The sequence below is a fragment of the Ceratotherium simum genome, chromosome 35 (assembly GCF_057802395.1).
Source record: "Ceratotherium simum simum isolate JZ-2026a chromosome 35, ASM5780239v1, whole genome shotgun sequence".
Lineage (NCBI taxonomy): Eukaryota > Metazoa > Chordata > Mammalia > Perissodactyla > Rhinocerotidae > Ceratotherium > Ceratotherium simum.
Window position 1 is genome coordinate 8,148,347 of NC_141934.1, and position 17,869 is coordinate 8,166,215.

At 47.0% G+C, this 17,869-nt stretch overlaps 1 protein-coding gene across 4 annotated transcripts in view; it reads right to left on the reverse strand.

The window, feature by feature from the left end:
- OSBP2 (oxysterol binding protein 2) overlaps positions 1 to 17,869 on the reverse strand; it is a 190,709-nt gene that overhangs the window by 171,333 nt on the left and 1,507 nt on the right. Inside the window, exons 2-4 of one of the 4 annotated variants that reach the window (XM_087423957.1) lie at positions 8,169 to 8,222; positions 7,459 to 7,572; positions 6,160 to 7,096 (exon numbers count right to left, since the gene is read on the reverse strand). In XM_087423957.1, coding sequence (XP_087280083.1) covers positions 6,160 to 7,096; positions 7,459 to 7,572; positions 8,169 to 8,211 — 1,094 coding nt within the window. In that variant the 5' untranslated portion in view covers positions 8,212 to 8,222. Of the gene's footprint in view, positions 1 to 6,159; positions 7,097 to 7,440; positions 7,573 to 7,955; positions 8,142 to 8,168; positions 8,223 to 17,869 lie in introns of those variants that run through there. The other 3 variants (XM_087423956.1, XM_004429773.3, XM_087423958.1) reach the window with 3 other exon arrangements.

Sequence of the window (17,869 nt, forward strand, 5' to 3'; positions counted from 1 at the left end):
AAACCATCAGGTGCACAGGAAACTAGTTTAAAGAGCTACGAGACTGTGAAAAGCCCTTTTAAAAGCTTTATCTTTGCTCTCCATTCCTCCAGCCACTGCCACACTGTACAATGTGACAAAGCATCCTAGGTATATACAGACAACATGCACAAACACTTGCAACCCTATGGAATACAAATGAGGACCACAGATAGTCCATTGGGTCATTGGGCCTATTTCGACACATTCAACCCTGTCAACATAATATATCCAGATAATCTGAATTTCTAACTGTCACATCTCTGGCACTCCTGGCTTAAGCCAGCAATCTCCAATTTATCTTCCCAATCTTATTTCAGCAAACAAGTTTTTGAAATTGAAAACAAATTAAGAAAAATCCAAGTTGCACTAACATACTTGGCTTTCTGAAATCCCATAAAATCACAGCCAATTCTCATTCATTCACTCACTCATCCATTCAGACTAACCAAGTTACTGAGAGCGTATCAACGGCAAAGCACCACGCTAGGCTCTATGCAGAATACAGAGAAGATGCCGAACTTGGAGTTGGTGTCCCTTTGGTACAAAGCTGTCTGCAGAGATGCCCATATACACAATCTGTAAACTCCCAGAGGAGGCAGACATGGTCCTTGGATCAGCCAAGGGCCACTGTGGGTATTTCAAACAGGAGAAATCCCCTGCAGGGAACTGCTACACAGGGGATGGAACTACTGAAAGAGAATCCTGGAGAAGTCAAGGCAACTCCAGGGCCATCAGGGTGGGGAGCTAGCACCAGAGCAGGGGTGCACTGTTCACGGCAGAAGCTGGAAGCTTGGACACCAGTTAAGCACAAGGCAGACCTGAACCATGTTGTGGCACTAGAATTGGAGAGGAGAGACGAGAGAGACAGGCAGGGCTCGGCAATTCCACCTGCTGTGGGATGAGGGAGGGAGGAGGCAGCCAGCACAACTCAGAGGTTTTCAGCTATTCATAGAAACAGGAAAGTTAGGAGGAGGAGCAAATTTTGTCAGGAAAATTACAATACGTGTCACTAGACCTTGCTAAGAACATTGGTTGGCACTGTGCTCCTCCAAAATATGCTGCTAGTCCACTCATAGAAGTCTGCAACACCCTTGTGCTAATGTTGAGAAAATATACTTCAAACAAATATTTACACATTGTCAACCTGCGCATTCCTTTTCAGCCTCCTAACAGTCTCACAGTATGAAACACTGAATGATATTTCAAATTAAAGCTGTATCCAATATAATAAGGCCAGGATGCTCCTGCTAGGATGGAGACCCCAATGGCTTAAACCACAGACTTGCACTCTCAACTTCACTTTTTCGGGGACACTTTGCAACTGGATAGTCTTTTCCATCTCTGTCCTTTGAGTATTACCTAAACTGACATTGACATTGACAACTACTTCCTGGTGCCCAGTCTCCATGTGAGTTGCCTTTGCGAGTTAGCCCCACTGGAGGAATGAGTACATGATCCATCCTAGAGGCAAAGATGTCTTGGTGTGCCGTCTTCTGTTACCTGGCCACCAGTGCAAAATGGTCCCAGCTCACCAAATGTTCAGTGATCTTCCTCAGCCAGAGGACTTACAAAATTTACTTTCACTTGACTGAAGCCTTCTTTCTTATAGACCCAGACTAATTTCTTTGAGGCCTTCCTTGCCAACTGGCTTAGCCATTCCTACCCATAGATCAGTCTGAACAATAAATAAATTAAAACAAATGCTTCTGTTTGAAATCATTTCCTGGGAAACAAATGTCATTTATAATGTCACCAAACAGGTAACTCATAATACAACAAAACAGAATTTTGCTTAACCAGATCAATTTTGTCACTAATGTAGAAAAAGCTTATATTTGGAACACTCTCTCCATAAGAACTTGCTGAAGCCAATACTTTTGAAGACTCCACATAATTTATGAATTTTTCCCTAATTTTAAGTAATTACATATTCTCTATGAGATGATAACTAGGCATGAAATTTTTTTAATGGGAACTAACAACCTAAAAAAAATTGAGCACAAAACCATATTCTCCTTGTTGGTATCCAAATAGATATGTGATATATGATTAAGAGTGCTAAGCAATGGAATAAGAACCTCGTTTCCTGTATTTATTTATATTCCTAGCACATCGTTGGAAAGAAGTAAAAACCTGCCAACAATTACACATACTCCTCAGAAATTCTTTCTATATGTGACAATATTTACAAAGAGCATTTTTTTCTCTCATAATACAAATGTTACTAAGTCAGCTGTTAGCACTACGTACTTTCTCCCTTAGAATAAGCTTAAGTGATCAAAGGAGCTTCTCAAGCAAAATCCAGGGCAGAAATACCTGATGAAGCCACAATTAATGGAGAAATTCTAATCCAAACCCCCACTGATTTTCTATTAAGGTAAAAATAATGGGGATTGAAATGCAGGTCAAGACTACAAGATGTCACAGTGCACCTACTTGATTGGCAAAAATTAATGCTGACAATACCAAGTGTTGCAAAGGACACAGATCCACAAAATCTCTTATTAATTGCCGGTGGGAGTATAAATTAGTACAACTGCTTTGGAAAATAGCTTGGCATTATGTAAGGTGAGTATTCACATTCTCCACAACCCGATTTTACCCATCAAGAGGAAAATGCATAAAGAAAAAGTAATATACTCACATCCTGGACTGTTATAAAGCAGTCAAAGCACCCTCCCCCCAAATCATATACAGTACAATAAATACCCTTTTTTATAAAGTTAAAAATGGTTGAAATGAAAAATATGTGGTTTTTTTTTTTTTTTTGTGAGGAGATCAGCCCCGTGCTAACATCTGCCAATCCTCCTCTTTTTTCGCTGAGGAAGACTGGCCCTGGGCTAACAACCGTGCCCATCTTCCTCCACTTTATATGAGACGCCGCCACAGCATGGCTTGACAGGCAGTGCGTTGGTGCACGCCCGGGATCCAAACCGGTGAACCCTGAGCCCCCGCAGTGGAGCGCGCGCACTTAACCGCTTGCGCCACTGGGTGAGCCCCCATATATGTGGTTTTTTTAATTGCATGTAGATGAGATAAAACTAAATAAAAAGGAAACAAAGGGGATGGTGACCAGGATTTGGGATGGTGGTTATCCTGGAGGGGGGCAGGCTGGAGGATGGGATAGAGGAGGGAGCACAAGAAATATGTGCCCACATTTTCTCCAAACACATTTCTCTAAATACCAGGCTTCGTTTAGTTAAAAAAAAAACAAAAGAAGTTGGTCTTTCCAAATGGGAAGCTAGCAAGAGAAATGGCTCTGATTCCTTCTCCAATAGCCACATCATTCCAGCAGGTAAACCTGACTCTACCTGGCCACTAAGGAAAGGAGATCATGAATAAAAATTCTTTTACTCTGTTTTCAGCTCACAAGCACCTGAATCTTGCCTCTATTCCAGCCACACACACTTGGAGAACTACTGAGCACTGCGGGTCTGGGGAGGGTGGGAGGAGATAACACATGCACGGCGCTGGGCACAGGTGGAGCCCTCGATAACCCACCCTGCTGCGGTCAGGATTATGAGCCACAGGCCTGCAGGGCACTCAGTTCTTGACTCAGCAGGCAGGACGGCCATGCCTGGTCTAGAAGGTGCGATTCAGATCAGAAGCAGGGACAGGAGAGCGATGTCAAGTATCTGAAGTGCTGAGAGGCACAAGGAAAGGCAGACCAAAGTGTTTTCCAGAAGGCAAAACTGGAGTGCAGGGAAGAAGTGGTGATTTTGGCTGTACCTCAGCAGGGCCTTTTCTGCACACGGAGACTTACCTCCAGAAGCATTAGGCACAGCCCACAAACTGGGTGCCTCTGGGTAAGCTACTGGAGCTCTTTCATCAGGCCTCAGCTTCCCTTCCTATAACATGAGAACGAGGACATCTTCATCGCTGGCCTCACATAGGACTAAACGAGAGTGCTAAACGAGATCAGGAATCATTCATCCCACCCAGGCAAATCAAGCAACAATTTTGCCCACTCTGGAATCTAGAAATGTCTCAAAATGAAACTACAGAGTTGGACTGTGCAAGCATACACACAAGAAACTTGTCACAACCCCTCCTTCTCCAAACCATTGTTTGTCCCCACAACCTTATCAGCAAGAAATAAGAATTTTTCTTAGTTACCCAGAGAATCTGCAAATTTGAGATCACCTTGAAATCAGCCAACTGTCTATACATAGTTATTTTAAGAAAAGAAGACAGGACATCTTTGCTCTTTCAATTAAAATAAAACAAAAATGCATGAGGTCAGATTTTACTTCCACTAGAACTAGGCTTTCCTGCCACTGTGGGACACTATACTTGTAAACATTACCTTGACCCCTACAGGTTAGTAGTCCCTGGTACAATACAGATAACTCAGAAATGCTGAACTCAAGGATGAGTGGGCATTAGGACACCTATCTGGGACAGGCACAGACTTTGGAGTACAAAAGGCCCAGGTCAGAATTTCTCTCCACTGCCTACTGGACCAGCGACTTTGGACAAGCCATGTCCCACTGTCAAACCTCAGAACTCCTCATTTGTACAACACGACAATTCTGGAAACCACCTCACAGTGTGATTGTGAGGATAAAATAAATGAATGTAACATAAAACAGAGTGTGTGGTCCACAGCCAACACGCCCCATGTGTCACATCCCTTGCCTTTCAGAAGACAGAGTGACACTTTTTTCTAGCAAATCACTGATGATCTCTATCATTGCATGTCTTGGTGAAATGTTTACATACTTGACAGAGTATGGTAAGTGGGAAAAAAACACCATTTGGAATAGGATCTCTTTTTGCTCAGTTGCCTAACTCTAAGAACACTATGTTCTATGTGATCTGTATGGTACAGCCAAGTGGGCTGAGGGGCACCAAGACACAAGATGAGAGGGGCGCATAAGAAACACATGTCAGCTTTCTCCTCCAGCAGGAATTAAAGACAGTGATCTCCGTTTTGGAGTGGGAACCATCACTTAAGTTCAGTGGAGCTCCCAAATTCTCAGGGGCGTTATAGACTCAACCATCCTCTAGAAGGTGTGTTCCAAAAAGGCTAGGAAGGACTATATATCCTATGGTGGGTGACCCGAAGGGATACAGCCTGGCCGAGTGAAGTGAGCAAGATGACCTGAGTTTCAGCAAACAGCAAGGCAGGGCCCTAGTGTTTGCAATGACAGTGGAGAAGTGCTTCTCAGACTGTGGTCCAGAGCAGCGTCACCTGGGAACTTGTTAGAAATGCCAATCTCAGGTCCCTTTAGACTCACTGCAGCAGAAATCCCAGCAGGGGGACCAGAACTCTGTGTTTCAACAAGCCCTACAGGGAATTCTGATGCTCACTCAGGTTTGAGAACCAACGGTATATAGAGTGATCTGAGATCTGAGAATTTAAACCAACCATCCCCAGGAAACATACCAAGGCAACAGCCAGTAAGGAAGGAGAGAAAGCCTTCAGCATCTTTTCCCCTTTCAATCTATTTCAGTGGGCAGACAGTGTTAGCTATCTCACCTCTGGACTTCAATTTTGAATCCCATGCTGCTTCTGGGATAAGAAAGGCCACAGAGGGATGCTTCCTGGTTCTCCACAGAATGCCAAGATAGGCTCCTGAAGGGCAGAAGCTGAGTCTGATACATCTCTGAGTGTGCTGTGCCCAGCCCAAGGCCTGGCAACCAGCAAGCATCAGGAAAGGTGGGCAACAGAGAGACTAACTGAGAAGGGAACAGGCAGCCCTTCTCATGAGTGAGTCCCAAGGAATGAACAAGGTTACTGTCCTGCTCAATCCCTAACACAATGATCTTAGCTCCTGAACCAGAAAGCTCCTGAAATAAGGACTTAGGGGGCTCCACGGCTAGCGGCTGCAGGTCCCACAACTACCAACACTAGAGGGGCTCTGAGGCCCCAGATTACTCCCTCACTCCACCACCCAGCTCACTCTCTAAACCCAAGTTTGCCAGAGGTCACATCCACAGGGGACTCTCCTGCCAGAAGTCAGGGCCCCTAACCCTTGGAGGTTGGCCAGAGGCATTATTTCTCCTATTAGAGGGCATGTCCCCAAACATCCCTAGGCTAGGGGCAGTGTCCTCCACCCCCAGATGCCCTCTGTCACCATCACTGCAGCATCACCACCCTCCAAACTCAGATGTCCCACCCTGACACTTTCATACCTGTAGTAAGACAGCAGGCCATTGCTGAGCACGAACCAGCGGCGCTGGTAGCCCTTCAGGTAGTTGGTCCACTTGAGGAGCCAGCCCTTGAAGCTGTCCAGAGGTAGTAAGACCATGGCAGCAGTGGAGGTAGTGCCACTTCCTGACATTGGAACAAGAGACGTCTTCGCTTGTCCAGATCGCAGAAGAGGCAGGGGCTTGGACGCTGGCAGCGATCCTGGCTCGGGTTTGGTTAAGGGCACGCTCACGCTCCCCACTACTGGCCCCAGCGCTGGTAGCTGCTCGGATGAGGCCTTGGTGAAGGACCCAGCCCCTACACTTGAGCCCAACTCTTGCCGGAGCGCTGACCTCGTCCCCAACGCCTGCAGCAGTTCCGATCCCTGTTTGGACCCTGGCCTTGGCTCAGACGTCTTCTCAGACTCAGGCTCCGATCTTGGCACCGGCTCAGAAGCTGGCTCCGACGCCTCTTCTGACGCGGGCTGCCGCACACGCTCGGGCACTGGCTGGGGTTGAGGCTTGGGCTCCGGCCCGGAGCCGGGCGTGGAAGCGCTCATGCTCGGCGCCGCCGTGTGGCAGGACAGGCAGGGGACAACCGTGAACAGCGAAGAGAGCCCGCGGGAGCGGCCACCGAAGCCGCCGCCTCGGCACAGAGCGGCCGCTTTCCCCATAGAGCCCGCCGACCCGAGCGCGGCCGAGTCGAGGGGAGGGGGGAAGCCGGAGGCGGAGGTCGGGGGCGGGGCCGGGGGCGCCGTCACGAGCGCGCGGCGCGAGGCGGGGGCGCGCGCAGGTCTCTCCCCGGCCCCGTGCGCCCCGCGCCGCCTGCGCCCGCTGGCTGTTGTCCGCCAGGCGCGCAGCGGGCAGGACTTGGACGCCTGTCCCTCTCGCGTCGCCAGCTCCCGGCTCAGAGTCTGGCCCTTGGATGGAGCCCTGGAAACGCCTGTGGGGTGAGAGCTTGGCAGGCGGGCGACGCGGAAGGGACGGCGCGCTTCAGGCTACCATCCCTGCCTGCGCCCCAACCCGTGCCAGGCGCTGCAAGAACAATGATGAATGCGGAGCCCGCTGGCTCACAGCGCAGCTCTGCGGGCGGGGTCCTGTGCTGGCGCTCCCCCATCCCGGGTGGGTTCGCTCCCTGAAACCCAGGAAGGCGGGGGTGGGGGACTGGGGGAAGCAGGTGCTGTGCTCAGAAATCACGAAATGCTCCCGAAGCACAGGGCCCCGGCCCGGCCAGATGACACTAACAGCTGGCGAGGAGGCCCACCGTCCCCCCATGGCAGCCATTACCTGTCTGTGGGTCCTTACCGCGGCAACCCGGCTCAGTGGCCCGAAGCCACCGCTGCCTCCACCTCCTGGGCCAGCTGGCCTCTGGTTCATGCCAGGACACTTCGCTGCACGTGGCGACATAGTTCAGGCTCTCTAAACGAATATAGAAAGAGTTTTTGTAAACTGAGCTATAGTACAAGGAACACATCTAAAAGCGGATTTCCTAACTTGGACCTCCAGGATATCCCTGCGTAATCTTGGCTGGCGGTCTATGAAGCTTCTGCGGAGTTTTACTGTCTATGCATTTTTCTAGGGAGAAGGTCCATAGTTCTCATGAGATTCCCAAATGAGTCTGTGATCCTAGAAAGGTTAAACATCACCGATTTTAAATAATCTATCCTAAAGGGAAAGGTGGATGGTTACCACAAACAATCGGAAATACAAGTTGAAAGGTTGGATGCTAGGCTTCCACCCAGACACTTAACAGCTCTAGACCTCTATGCAGGCTCCCCTCTGCTCATCCTAAGGTGTCTTACCTCCCCTTACCCATTGTTCGTTCCTCATCTTTGCTTGTGACAAGACTGCCTGTGCAGGGACCAGCCTCCTAAATGAAGTGATGGCAAGAGCTGAGTAGACTGAAAGGTCCTAGAAAAGGAGGTGCAGACACTCCCCTAAGCAGAAGTCCCTGCCATTTGCTGGTGACTCTGGGAACCCTTCCTGGGGCACCTGCCCCTGAATGGTGGTCTTACCTGCGGTTTTGCTGTGAACTCTGGAGTGCAGAGACCTGCCCATCTTGGTCTAGCCTATAAATACAAAGGTGGTCTTCAAAGTTCAGTGGGCTGAGTCACCCCAAGGAAAAATGATTGCCTGTTTTTGCCGTGGGCAGAGAACTGGGCAACTGGAGAATGGAGTAGGGTGCTTGCTTTTCACTTATACCCTTTTGAACCTTTTGAATGTTTTAACTGTCTGTTTCACCTATTCAAAATATAATAATAATTGTTTAAAATCACTCTAGGGAAACTTACTAGAAATTTAGTTTTCCATCCCCATCTCCCTGGGACTCTGAGTCAGTAGGTCTGAGGTGGCATCCAGCAGCATGCATTTTAATAAGCTCCCCGGGTGTTTCTGATGTGGACGGATCATGGACCACATTTTGATGGACAGTGATGTGGAGGGAAAATCTTGGGTTTTAGGAGTCAGATCCACTAAGGAAATCCTAGTCCAGCCACTCTGAAGCTGTGGGACTTTCAGCCACCTCACTGAGCTTCCTCTTGCTCATCTGTAAAATGAGGATAATAATCCCTACCTCACAGGTTGAGAGTAATAAAGTCATGTATGTAAAGTACATTTGATAGTAGGTGCTCAGTAAGTATTCTCTGGTTATTTACCTAGAGAGTGCTCTGTGCAATGTCTGGCGAAATGAATTAAACAGAGGCCACAGCAGAAAGAGATGAGACCAAGGTTGACAAGCTTGGAAAACAGCCACAACAATGGGAAAAGCTCAGGGCCTGCTATGTATGTGCCAGACATGTTTGCGAACCCAAGGAGGGAGCCCATCTGGTAAACAAATGCTTAATGCTGTGTGTTGACTGCTGCAATAAACTGATGATAGGGCCTAAGTCACTTGCCAGAGTGGGTGAAGGTGTCACAGGAAGGGCAAGGTTTGCACTGAGTCAGAGGGACTGGGAGTAGAAGGGCGTTCAAGGCGAAGGAACCAGCATACACAAAGTCCCAACTCAGGAGAGAATACCTTGTTTGGGCAATGACAGAGCTCAGCATCTAGCTCTGAGAACTGGGTGGACACCACACTATCAGAAATATCCTTTATCCCACAGAAAGTGGGCCACTTTCACTTTTAAAGTGCCAGATTCTACCAGTTGGAGAATGGCTGACTTCAAGTCTGGTGCAGGAATATGCCAGATGAGCCTGCCTGAGACATTCTGTCATGCCAGAAAGTAAAGAGGCTATTCAAGACCACTGTGTGTCAAAAGGATTCAGAAGTCAACTTAAAGGGGCTCCCACTGGCCAAAGATGGGACAATTTGAGCATCAGAAGGAATAATGATTAAAATGGGTCAAAACATCAAATATATAAGATCCATAAGTTAAACTCACAAGTTCCTCAAGTTACAAAAAGAAAAAACAAAACAAAAAAACCTCAGTGGTCACCTTTGGAGGTTACTCCAGCACCAATTCATTATTTTGAAAACTGATAATAAAGGGAAAGAATTAAGTCTGTATCCTATATCTCATAGTAACCAAAGAGTTTATGAGGGGAAACTCTTTATAGAAGAATTTGCTAATAAATACAGAAGGAATGACAAAATTAGAAGAAAACATTATCTTTTGGTAACCCTAATGAAATAATGGATCTAGGCACTGATCTGCAATAGCTTCTAAGTGATGAGGTTGATGGGGAACTTCATAATGGACGGATCAGGCTGAAATCAGCTGAATCTACAAAAGTGAAACGACAGGACATTATGTGCCTCTGGATATGACCCAGTAGGAAACATATAGCACCCCCATGAAGTATTTTTACTTCTCCCCTCCCCCTCCCTCCAAAAAAAACCCTAAACCTGAATCTAATCAAGCTTCTAGCTTGACCAGCATAAAAGACACGCAGGCGACAAAGGAACATAATAAACGACTCGAGTCAATCGGCAAAATCCATCAAATAGGAAAATCTATATTCAAATGACCTGTTTTATTCAATAAATACACGGCCTGGGAAAAAAGATGGGAATAGAAAAATGTTACCAGATTTAAAAAGACATGTCAACCAGATGCAATATGTGAACCATGTTTGCACCCTAATTCAAACAAACCAACTGTAAAAAATACATTTCAGGGATAACTGGGCAATATTGAACAGATTGGGTTTTAGGAAATATTAAGAAATTATTGTTAATTGTGTTACGTGTTGTAATGGTATTGCGATTGTGTTTTTTTAAGGCTTTATCTGTAGAGATACGTTCTGACATATTTATGGGTGAAATTACACGATATATTAGATTTGCTTTAAAATAATCCAACTTTTTTTTAAAAGGGGGGGATGAGAGTAGATCAAAGAATGGGCAGGTATTCATAGTGTTGAAGCTGGGTGATGGGTTCATGTGCATACATTATATTGTTTTCTCTACTTTTGTGTATGTTTGAAAATTACCATAAAATGCTTTTGTTTTACAAATATTGGGCCTTTTACATACCTCACCACCTATCTTTTTTTTAACTATTTGTTATTTCATTGAGGTCATATTGGTTTATAACATTGTGTAAATTTCAGGTGTACATCATTATATTTTGGCTTCTGTATAGACTGCATCATGTTCACCACCAAAAGTCTAGTTTCCATCTGTTACCATACATATATGCCCCTTTACCCTTTTTGCCCTCCCCCTACCCCCTTCCCCTCTGGTAACCACCAATCTGTTCTCCTTATCTGTTTGTTTGTTTATCTTCAACATATGAGTGAAATCATACGGTATTTGTCTTATCTGTAAAACAACCCTGTAAGGTCCATTTATGATCCCCGTGTTTACACAAGAGGGAACTGAGGCTCACAGAGCTAAAAAGGCCTGCCCAGAGTCACAATGCTGGCAAATGGGGAGCCAAGATTCAAACAGAATGTTCTTTAGCCCCAAAGCCTGTCCACTTGTGCAGTAAGAGAATAGAGTCACCAGATCCCTGCCCCTAGATGCCTGCCCCCCACCCCCAAAAGAAGCCCTGCCAGGCTGTCCCTGAGGACCTTAGGAGCAGGAAAAGCTAAAGTGTGACAAGCAGTGAAGGCCCTTGTGGGCTGGAAGACTCTGGGACAGCTGATCCAACCTCACACTGCAGAGGTGGCCAAAGCATCACTTCCACCTGAGGTCAGCCCTGTGCGATGGCAGAGAACACTGTCCCTATATGCCTGAGCCCAAAGTCACATTGCTAACTGTGTGAGAACCCAGGCCTTCCAGCTTCCATCAGTTTTCACTCAAAATCCAGACACATTCTCTTATAAGCTTGTGGCCACAGATAACAAATGTAGATGCTGGTTTGTGTCTCATTTTACCCTGGAAAGGAGATGTATGAGCTAAAGGGGAGGTACGGCAGCATGTAGCTAAGAGCACAAGTTTGGAAGGAAGGCCTCAGTTCAAATCCCAGGTTGGCTGCTTTCTGGCTATATGCCCCTTAGCAAGTATCTTGTAAAATGAGTTGGTGTAGGTTTCCTCTGCTATTATGCAATTAGGTCTGTCTTACCTCTGGTCCCTTTGCTAAGTGAGAATATCTGGCTGGAAGCTCTGTGTGGGGCAGAATCATAAACAGCAGAGTCAGGAGGGCTGTATTCTGTGGTGCCAACATCCACACTGCAAGCCCTACTGCCCTCAGATATTTAATTCAATTTCCTCAGAGAGGAGCCATACTGTTTTCTGCTTGGAAGAAATGTTAACCTGCACTTCACAAACCTGAGTTTGCAAAGGGGTAGGGCAGTGGGTTGCAGCAGTTATCTCCCCATCCCCACCCCAGGCTGTGTGTGACTCTATGCTTATTATATACTGAGTAGATACAAAAGTAGACACATATTATAAAATATATGTAATGCACATGAATAACCATACAAGACATCCATGGGCTCACTAACCAGTTTAAGGAATAAAATCCTCCATTTTAGTTCCCCGTTCTCCTTCCTACCCTCTTCTGTAACCTGTGGACTTTAAGCCCAAAGCCTCCCTGGGTTCTTTTAAGCCAACTGCTCCCACCTCCTCTTTAGTTGGTCAAGAGAATGATTTCAGCTCCTGCTTCCCCGTTTCATTCATCAAGCGCTCTCATCTTTTTTCCATATTCCAAGCACTTGTTGAAATTTCCAATCATCCATGATCTATCTTTATTAAAACTGAAACTCTGGGGCCGGCCCAGTGGCCTAGTGGTTACGTTCAGTGTGCTCCACTTCAGCAGCCTGGGTTTGGTTCCCAGGTGTGGACCTACGGCACTCATCAGCAGCCATGCTGTGGTGGCAACCCACATACAAAATAGAGGAAGACTGGCACAGATGTTAGCTCAGGGTGAATCTTCCGCAGCAAAAAAAAAAAAATTGAAACTCCCCCAACATGGCCTTCCCAAGCCCTCTTAACTGTTCTCTTTTTCTCCACAGCATTTGTCACCTTCCAAATGATTTATTTGGTTTACTTCTGTCTCCTCTTATTAGAATGTAAGCTCCAGGAGGAATTTTTGTCAGATTTCTTTGACTGCTCTGTCATCAGGGCCTACAAGGAGACTTGGCATGTGATATGAATTCAATGAATATTTGTTGAATAAAGTCTTTCTAGTTTTCTTTGCTATTGAGTGTTTAGTACTTTTTGAATTTTCTATACTTTTATTTCAGTGGGGTCTCAAGAAGGATGGGAGGGAAACATGGGTGCTAGTCAAACATCCTGAACTAGAAGTCTCAAAGTCAGTGGTTCTTAATGTGGGGATCGTGGACCCCATGAAAATTATGAGGAAACCTACAGAACATACAAATGGGGGGGGCCGGCCCCGTGGCTTAGCGGTTAAGCGCGCACGTTCCACTACTGGCGGCCCGGGTTCGGATCCGGGCGCGCACCAACGCACTGCTTGTCCAGCCACGCTGAGGCAGCATCCCACATATAGCAACTAGAAGGATGTGCAACTATGACATACAACTACCTACTGGGGCTTTGGGGAGAAAAAGGGAGAAAACAAAAAAAGGAGAAGGATTGGCAATAGACGTTAGCTCAGGGCCAGTCTTCCTCAGCAAAAAAAGAGGAGGATTGGCATGGATGTTAGCTCAGGGCTGATCTTCCTCACAAAAAAAAAAAAAAGAATACACAAATGGGCACTTACACCTAAAATTTTACATACAATTTATGAAGACCATAAACTTCATCTTAAGAACCTGTGCTATTAGAACATTTCTGGAAAGATGCATAGAAACTATTAACGGAGTGGCCCCAGAGAGGAGGAAGAGGGAAATTCTCCTTTCATTATATACCCTGTATACTTCAATTTTGTATATAGTACATGTATTACAATTTCAAAGTTTTACAAACTAGTTAAATATTTTAAAGGAACCTATGTTCTAACACCTTGGGGCAATCACAAACTCACATGTTTTCAGGGGCCAAGGAAGTAAATGCACTTGGCTTCAGGACAATAAGCAGTGGTGGGTGGGAGCTGTGGCTAACCAGAGCTTGTATATACCACCCAAAGCGCTTAAATGCAACCACATGAAAAACACGGTGTTGATTAAAGTCAACACCCTTGCTGCCGGCCCCAGGAGGACTATGAGTTAGCAACCTCTGCTTTGCCCTCTGCTTAGCATGATAGAAATCATAGGTTTTGTTTGAAAACCTTTCTGGGGAGTCAATGATTCCTCAGTGATGGAGTATGCAGAATCTCTGAAGCAACAGAAGGAAAAAGAAAATAGAAAACACTTTGGAAGTGACCTGAGAGCTCCAGAGAATACAGTTGGTGGTACAGGATGCCAATTGCACAAAGAAAGGGGTAGCCAAGCCTCCGTTTTGCCAACTTGTCCAGCCCCTGCCTGGCAGGAGCTCCTGGTCTGAATGGAGAACTAAGGCAGGTTAGTGAATGATGAGGGCACAAGGTATGCGAGACGGATGGATTGAGTCCAGTCTAGGAAGGAAGAGCTCACATCAGCGCTCTGTGAAGAAGGTGAACCAGAAGCCAGGCCCCAAAGGGTATGAGCTGAATTTCCTCAGGTGGAGGTGAGGGAGGGCTGTATTCCTAGCAGGGTGAACAGTAGATCAAAGGTTCAGAAGTAGAAAACCAAGAAGTTTCTTTGAAGAAGAGAGAGAATTCACGAAACTTGGCTCCCAGGAAGAATGGGAAATAAAGTTGGAAAGCTAGGTTCCACAGGATCAGGCCCTCCCAGTCCTCTAATTTGCCCTTTGAACAAAGCTAAGGAACAATTTTTCCCCATGACCATTTCATCCCTGTAGAGCTTGTGCACTCAGCCCCCCTAGAATTATCTGAAGAAGGCTTGGTTCAGGCCCCAGTGACCGACCATTGTTCCATGACCAGGTCTCCAACAGGCACTCACTGACTTAGGGAGGCTACAAGGTCCCTAATAGGCTATAGATGTATCTCAGTCCAACTTCCTCCTCCTAGGGGATTAACTGAAATATGAGGGAAGAGAGAAGTCCACCAAGGCTCAGAGATGGGATCTATGTTGCCCAGGGTCTAGAGCAAATAAGGAGTCACAGAAGCTGAACCCCCATCTTTAGATCCTTATTCCAGGGCTCACTCCTCTGCACCAGGCTGCCTCTTGAGGTTTACATGTCAACTCCAAGTACAGCACAACAGTCATAATCGCCACCACAACCCCCTTCACATGTACCTCATGAGGTGCCAGGCCTCATGTGAGGTTCTTGACGAGCATTAGCTCACTGAGTTCTCAGAACAAGCCCCTGAAGTAGATACTACAATTATTCCTGGTTTTCAGATGGGAAGCTGAAGCTCTGAGAGGGTGATATGACTTCTCCTGACAGGCAGAGCTGAGATTCCAACTGAGCCACCTGACTGCAGGGCCCACGCACATCAGATGAACGAAACCTCACTGCAGCAGCGAGGGATGAGGACTCACACAGCCCTCAAGGCTTGTGGGCAGCATTTCCAGTGGCCAAAGGGCAGAAGGGGAAAATGCAGCACAAACAGATTCTCCCTGTAGAGCCCAAAAAAGGCACCAGCCACCAGCAGGCAGGGTTTTCATCTGATTCATTTCTTTTCCCTAGGGATTGCTCAAACATAAGCTCCATGAGGACAGGGGATTTGATCAGGTTCGTTCACAGATGATTTCCAGCACCCACATCAGTGCCTGGGCCACAAGGGGAGCTCATTAAACACACGCTGAAATGGAAAGTGAGTGTCGGCGAGCGACAGGGAGAACTGAGAAAGACCAACACACAAAGCTTCTGGCTTGGGGTAGTTCCAGCAGCTGAGAGACCCAACTCAATCCAGGGGGGATGTGCACTTGAATGACAGTGACTTGGTGACAGAACCTTTGAAAATGCTCCCCGATGAGCAGATTGGCTAAAGGAATCCCATCAGGAATCAATTTGTCAAGTGATAAATACATTAGTAAAGAAAACTCACGCTGAATTATCATTTTGTATAAGCTTGGATTTTTCTGGCTTTGCTCAGAACAGGAGTTGCTCTCATCCACTTAGCAGGTATTTTTGGAGCATTATGTGTGTAAAGCCCTGTGCCACATCTCAGGATCTGAGAACTGGTAGGAAGTGCAGAGATCAGACACCAGTTGTACGTGGGAGAGCTGAAGCCCAAAGAAAGGTTACTGGGGGAGGCAGGGGGTCACAGTCCAAGGCCTGCTCCCTCAGCCCTCATAGCCTGGCAGAGTTCCAAAGTCAGCAGCTGGACCGGGCTCTGAATTATAATACCCAGAGTAACACTTCAACAAGGAGCTGGGCTGGGATGTGTCCATACCTCTTGTTTGTGCTAGGGGTCCCCAGGAATTAAATGACTTGGCCTCCCTCCAAGACCCTGACATACAGGCATGTGCCTTCCAGCAGATCCTAGCTGAGGGCACAAGTGTCTGCTGACCTCTTGTGGTCACTGTGGGATCTGTCCTGGCCCAGCAGCCAGGGCTTGGGATCTATCTCTGGGACATTCTGGTCTGGTGTTGTCACTTCTCAAAGTGCTTTCCCACCACTTACCTCCTGGAGTCCTCCCTACAACCCCAGGAGGTGAGGAGAGCCAGGATTCCCATTCCCACTTTACAAATAACTGGCAGCGCCCTGGCATCCAGTCCTAAATCCACTACTAATTCCTTATCTGACCTTGGCAATTCCCCACTCCCAGCCTCAGTTACCTGCTGGTAAAATAGGAGAAACGACCTGTACAAGGCAGCTCTAAGGTTTTTCCAGCTTCCCAAACTCTCAGAGTGGAGAGGTAAATTGCCCAAGGTCAGAGTGAATCAGGGCAGAGGCACTTCCAGTTGGGAAGTTATCCCACTTCCCCACACTGATCAGAAAAAGTGAAAAGTGTCACAGCAAACAAGAAAACCAGTTCCCCCACCTTTGTGTTCTGATTGTGTGCTGAAGGGCCGCATGGACAGAGGGACAGGTGAGTGGATGGATGGCTGGATGGCTGGATGGACAGACAGATGGGAGGACACATAAGAACTTTGGGATCACTCTTAGCTGCAACAGTAGCAGCTACCTGACCGGCCCCTGCTCCCGGACAAGCTGCCCCTGTAATTCCAGCTGTCTCACCCCTTGGCAGGCTGCTCCACAGCCACCTCCTGGGGTTCTGAAGCCACTGTCCCCCCACCGACAGCCCTGAGCTGGGACTTGCCATAAGGAGAACGAGTCCTCATCCAAGACTCCCCCTCGTCGTGTCACTGACCACCATGGTCAACAACAGTAGCCTAGGAAGAAAGTCAGGGGCCAGGGCCATGAACGGGAGGCCTACAACATGGACATCCTTCACAGAGCAGTTCCTGTGGCCCACAGCGGCTGAAACTGAGGTTGATGCTAGCAATGACGCTGAGGATCACCAGGGCAGCTGGATGGCATGGGAAGAGCATGCCCTATGTGTCTCGCACCCTGGGTCAAACCTAGTAACTCTGAGTAGGTTCCTTAGCCTCTCTGTGCCTTGGTTTTCTCACCTGTAAGATGGTGTGATGCCCGACAAGTGTTGTTGTGAGGACTGAACAAGGTAAGATATAAGAATAAGGTAAGTTATAAAATGGCTTTGCACGTAACAGGTGCTCAGTAAACAGAAGTTCCCTCCTTTTGTTCCAGGTTGTGGAGAAATTCTGGAGAGGGAAAGAACAAGGTCCACTGTGCACTCAGCAAGTTTTCTAAATTGGGAAGTTTTTTGAAGTACTCTAAAATAGTGACATGCATTTGGTGCTAGGGGAGGAAGGAATGAAATGTATTTTCAGCAAGAACTAAAGGTATCCTCAAACACACTTGATCCCTTTAAGAGAGTATCCTCAAACACACTTGATCCCTTTAAGAGAGTATTATTCACCCGTCCCCTGCCATCAGCACAGTTCTTCAGACACAAAGGATATTCCACAAAGATTTCCTGAGGGCAACACTGAGAGCATCTTTTCACAGCTAATGGGCAGTGGTGAGGACACCTGTGTCTCATTCTTCCACTTCCTGGGTGAGCATCTCCCTCGTCCACATCTCCCTAACCCAGCTTAACTCTACCTAATAGCCTATCCATCCCAGAATGGGTGGCAAGTTCTTCTTAGCCACCTGGTAGAAGGGAAACTAGCATTTTGGAGACCTAATCAAAATGCTAGTCCAGCTCTCTGTTAAATAGCTCACTTCAGGTAGCTGATGTTACAGCTGTGGCTCCCGCAACACCATCTGTGAAATCATCCTCCAGAGGGCTCCAGGTCCTGGGTCCTCCACTCCCAACCAGAGTGATAAGATAGGGAACTTATGTTGTGGTTAGGA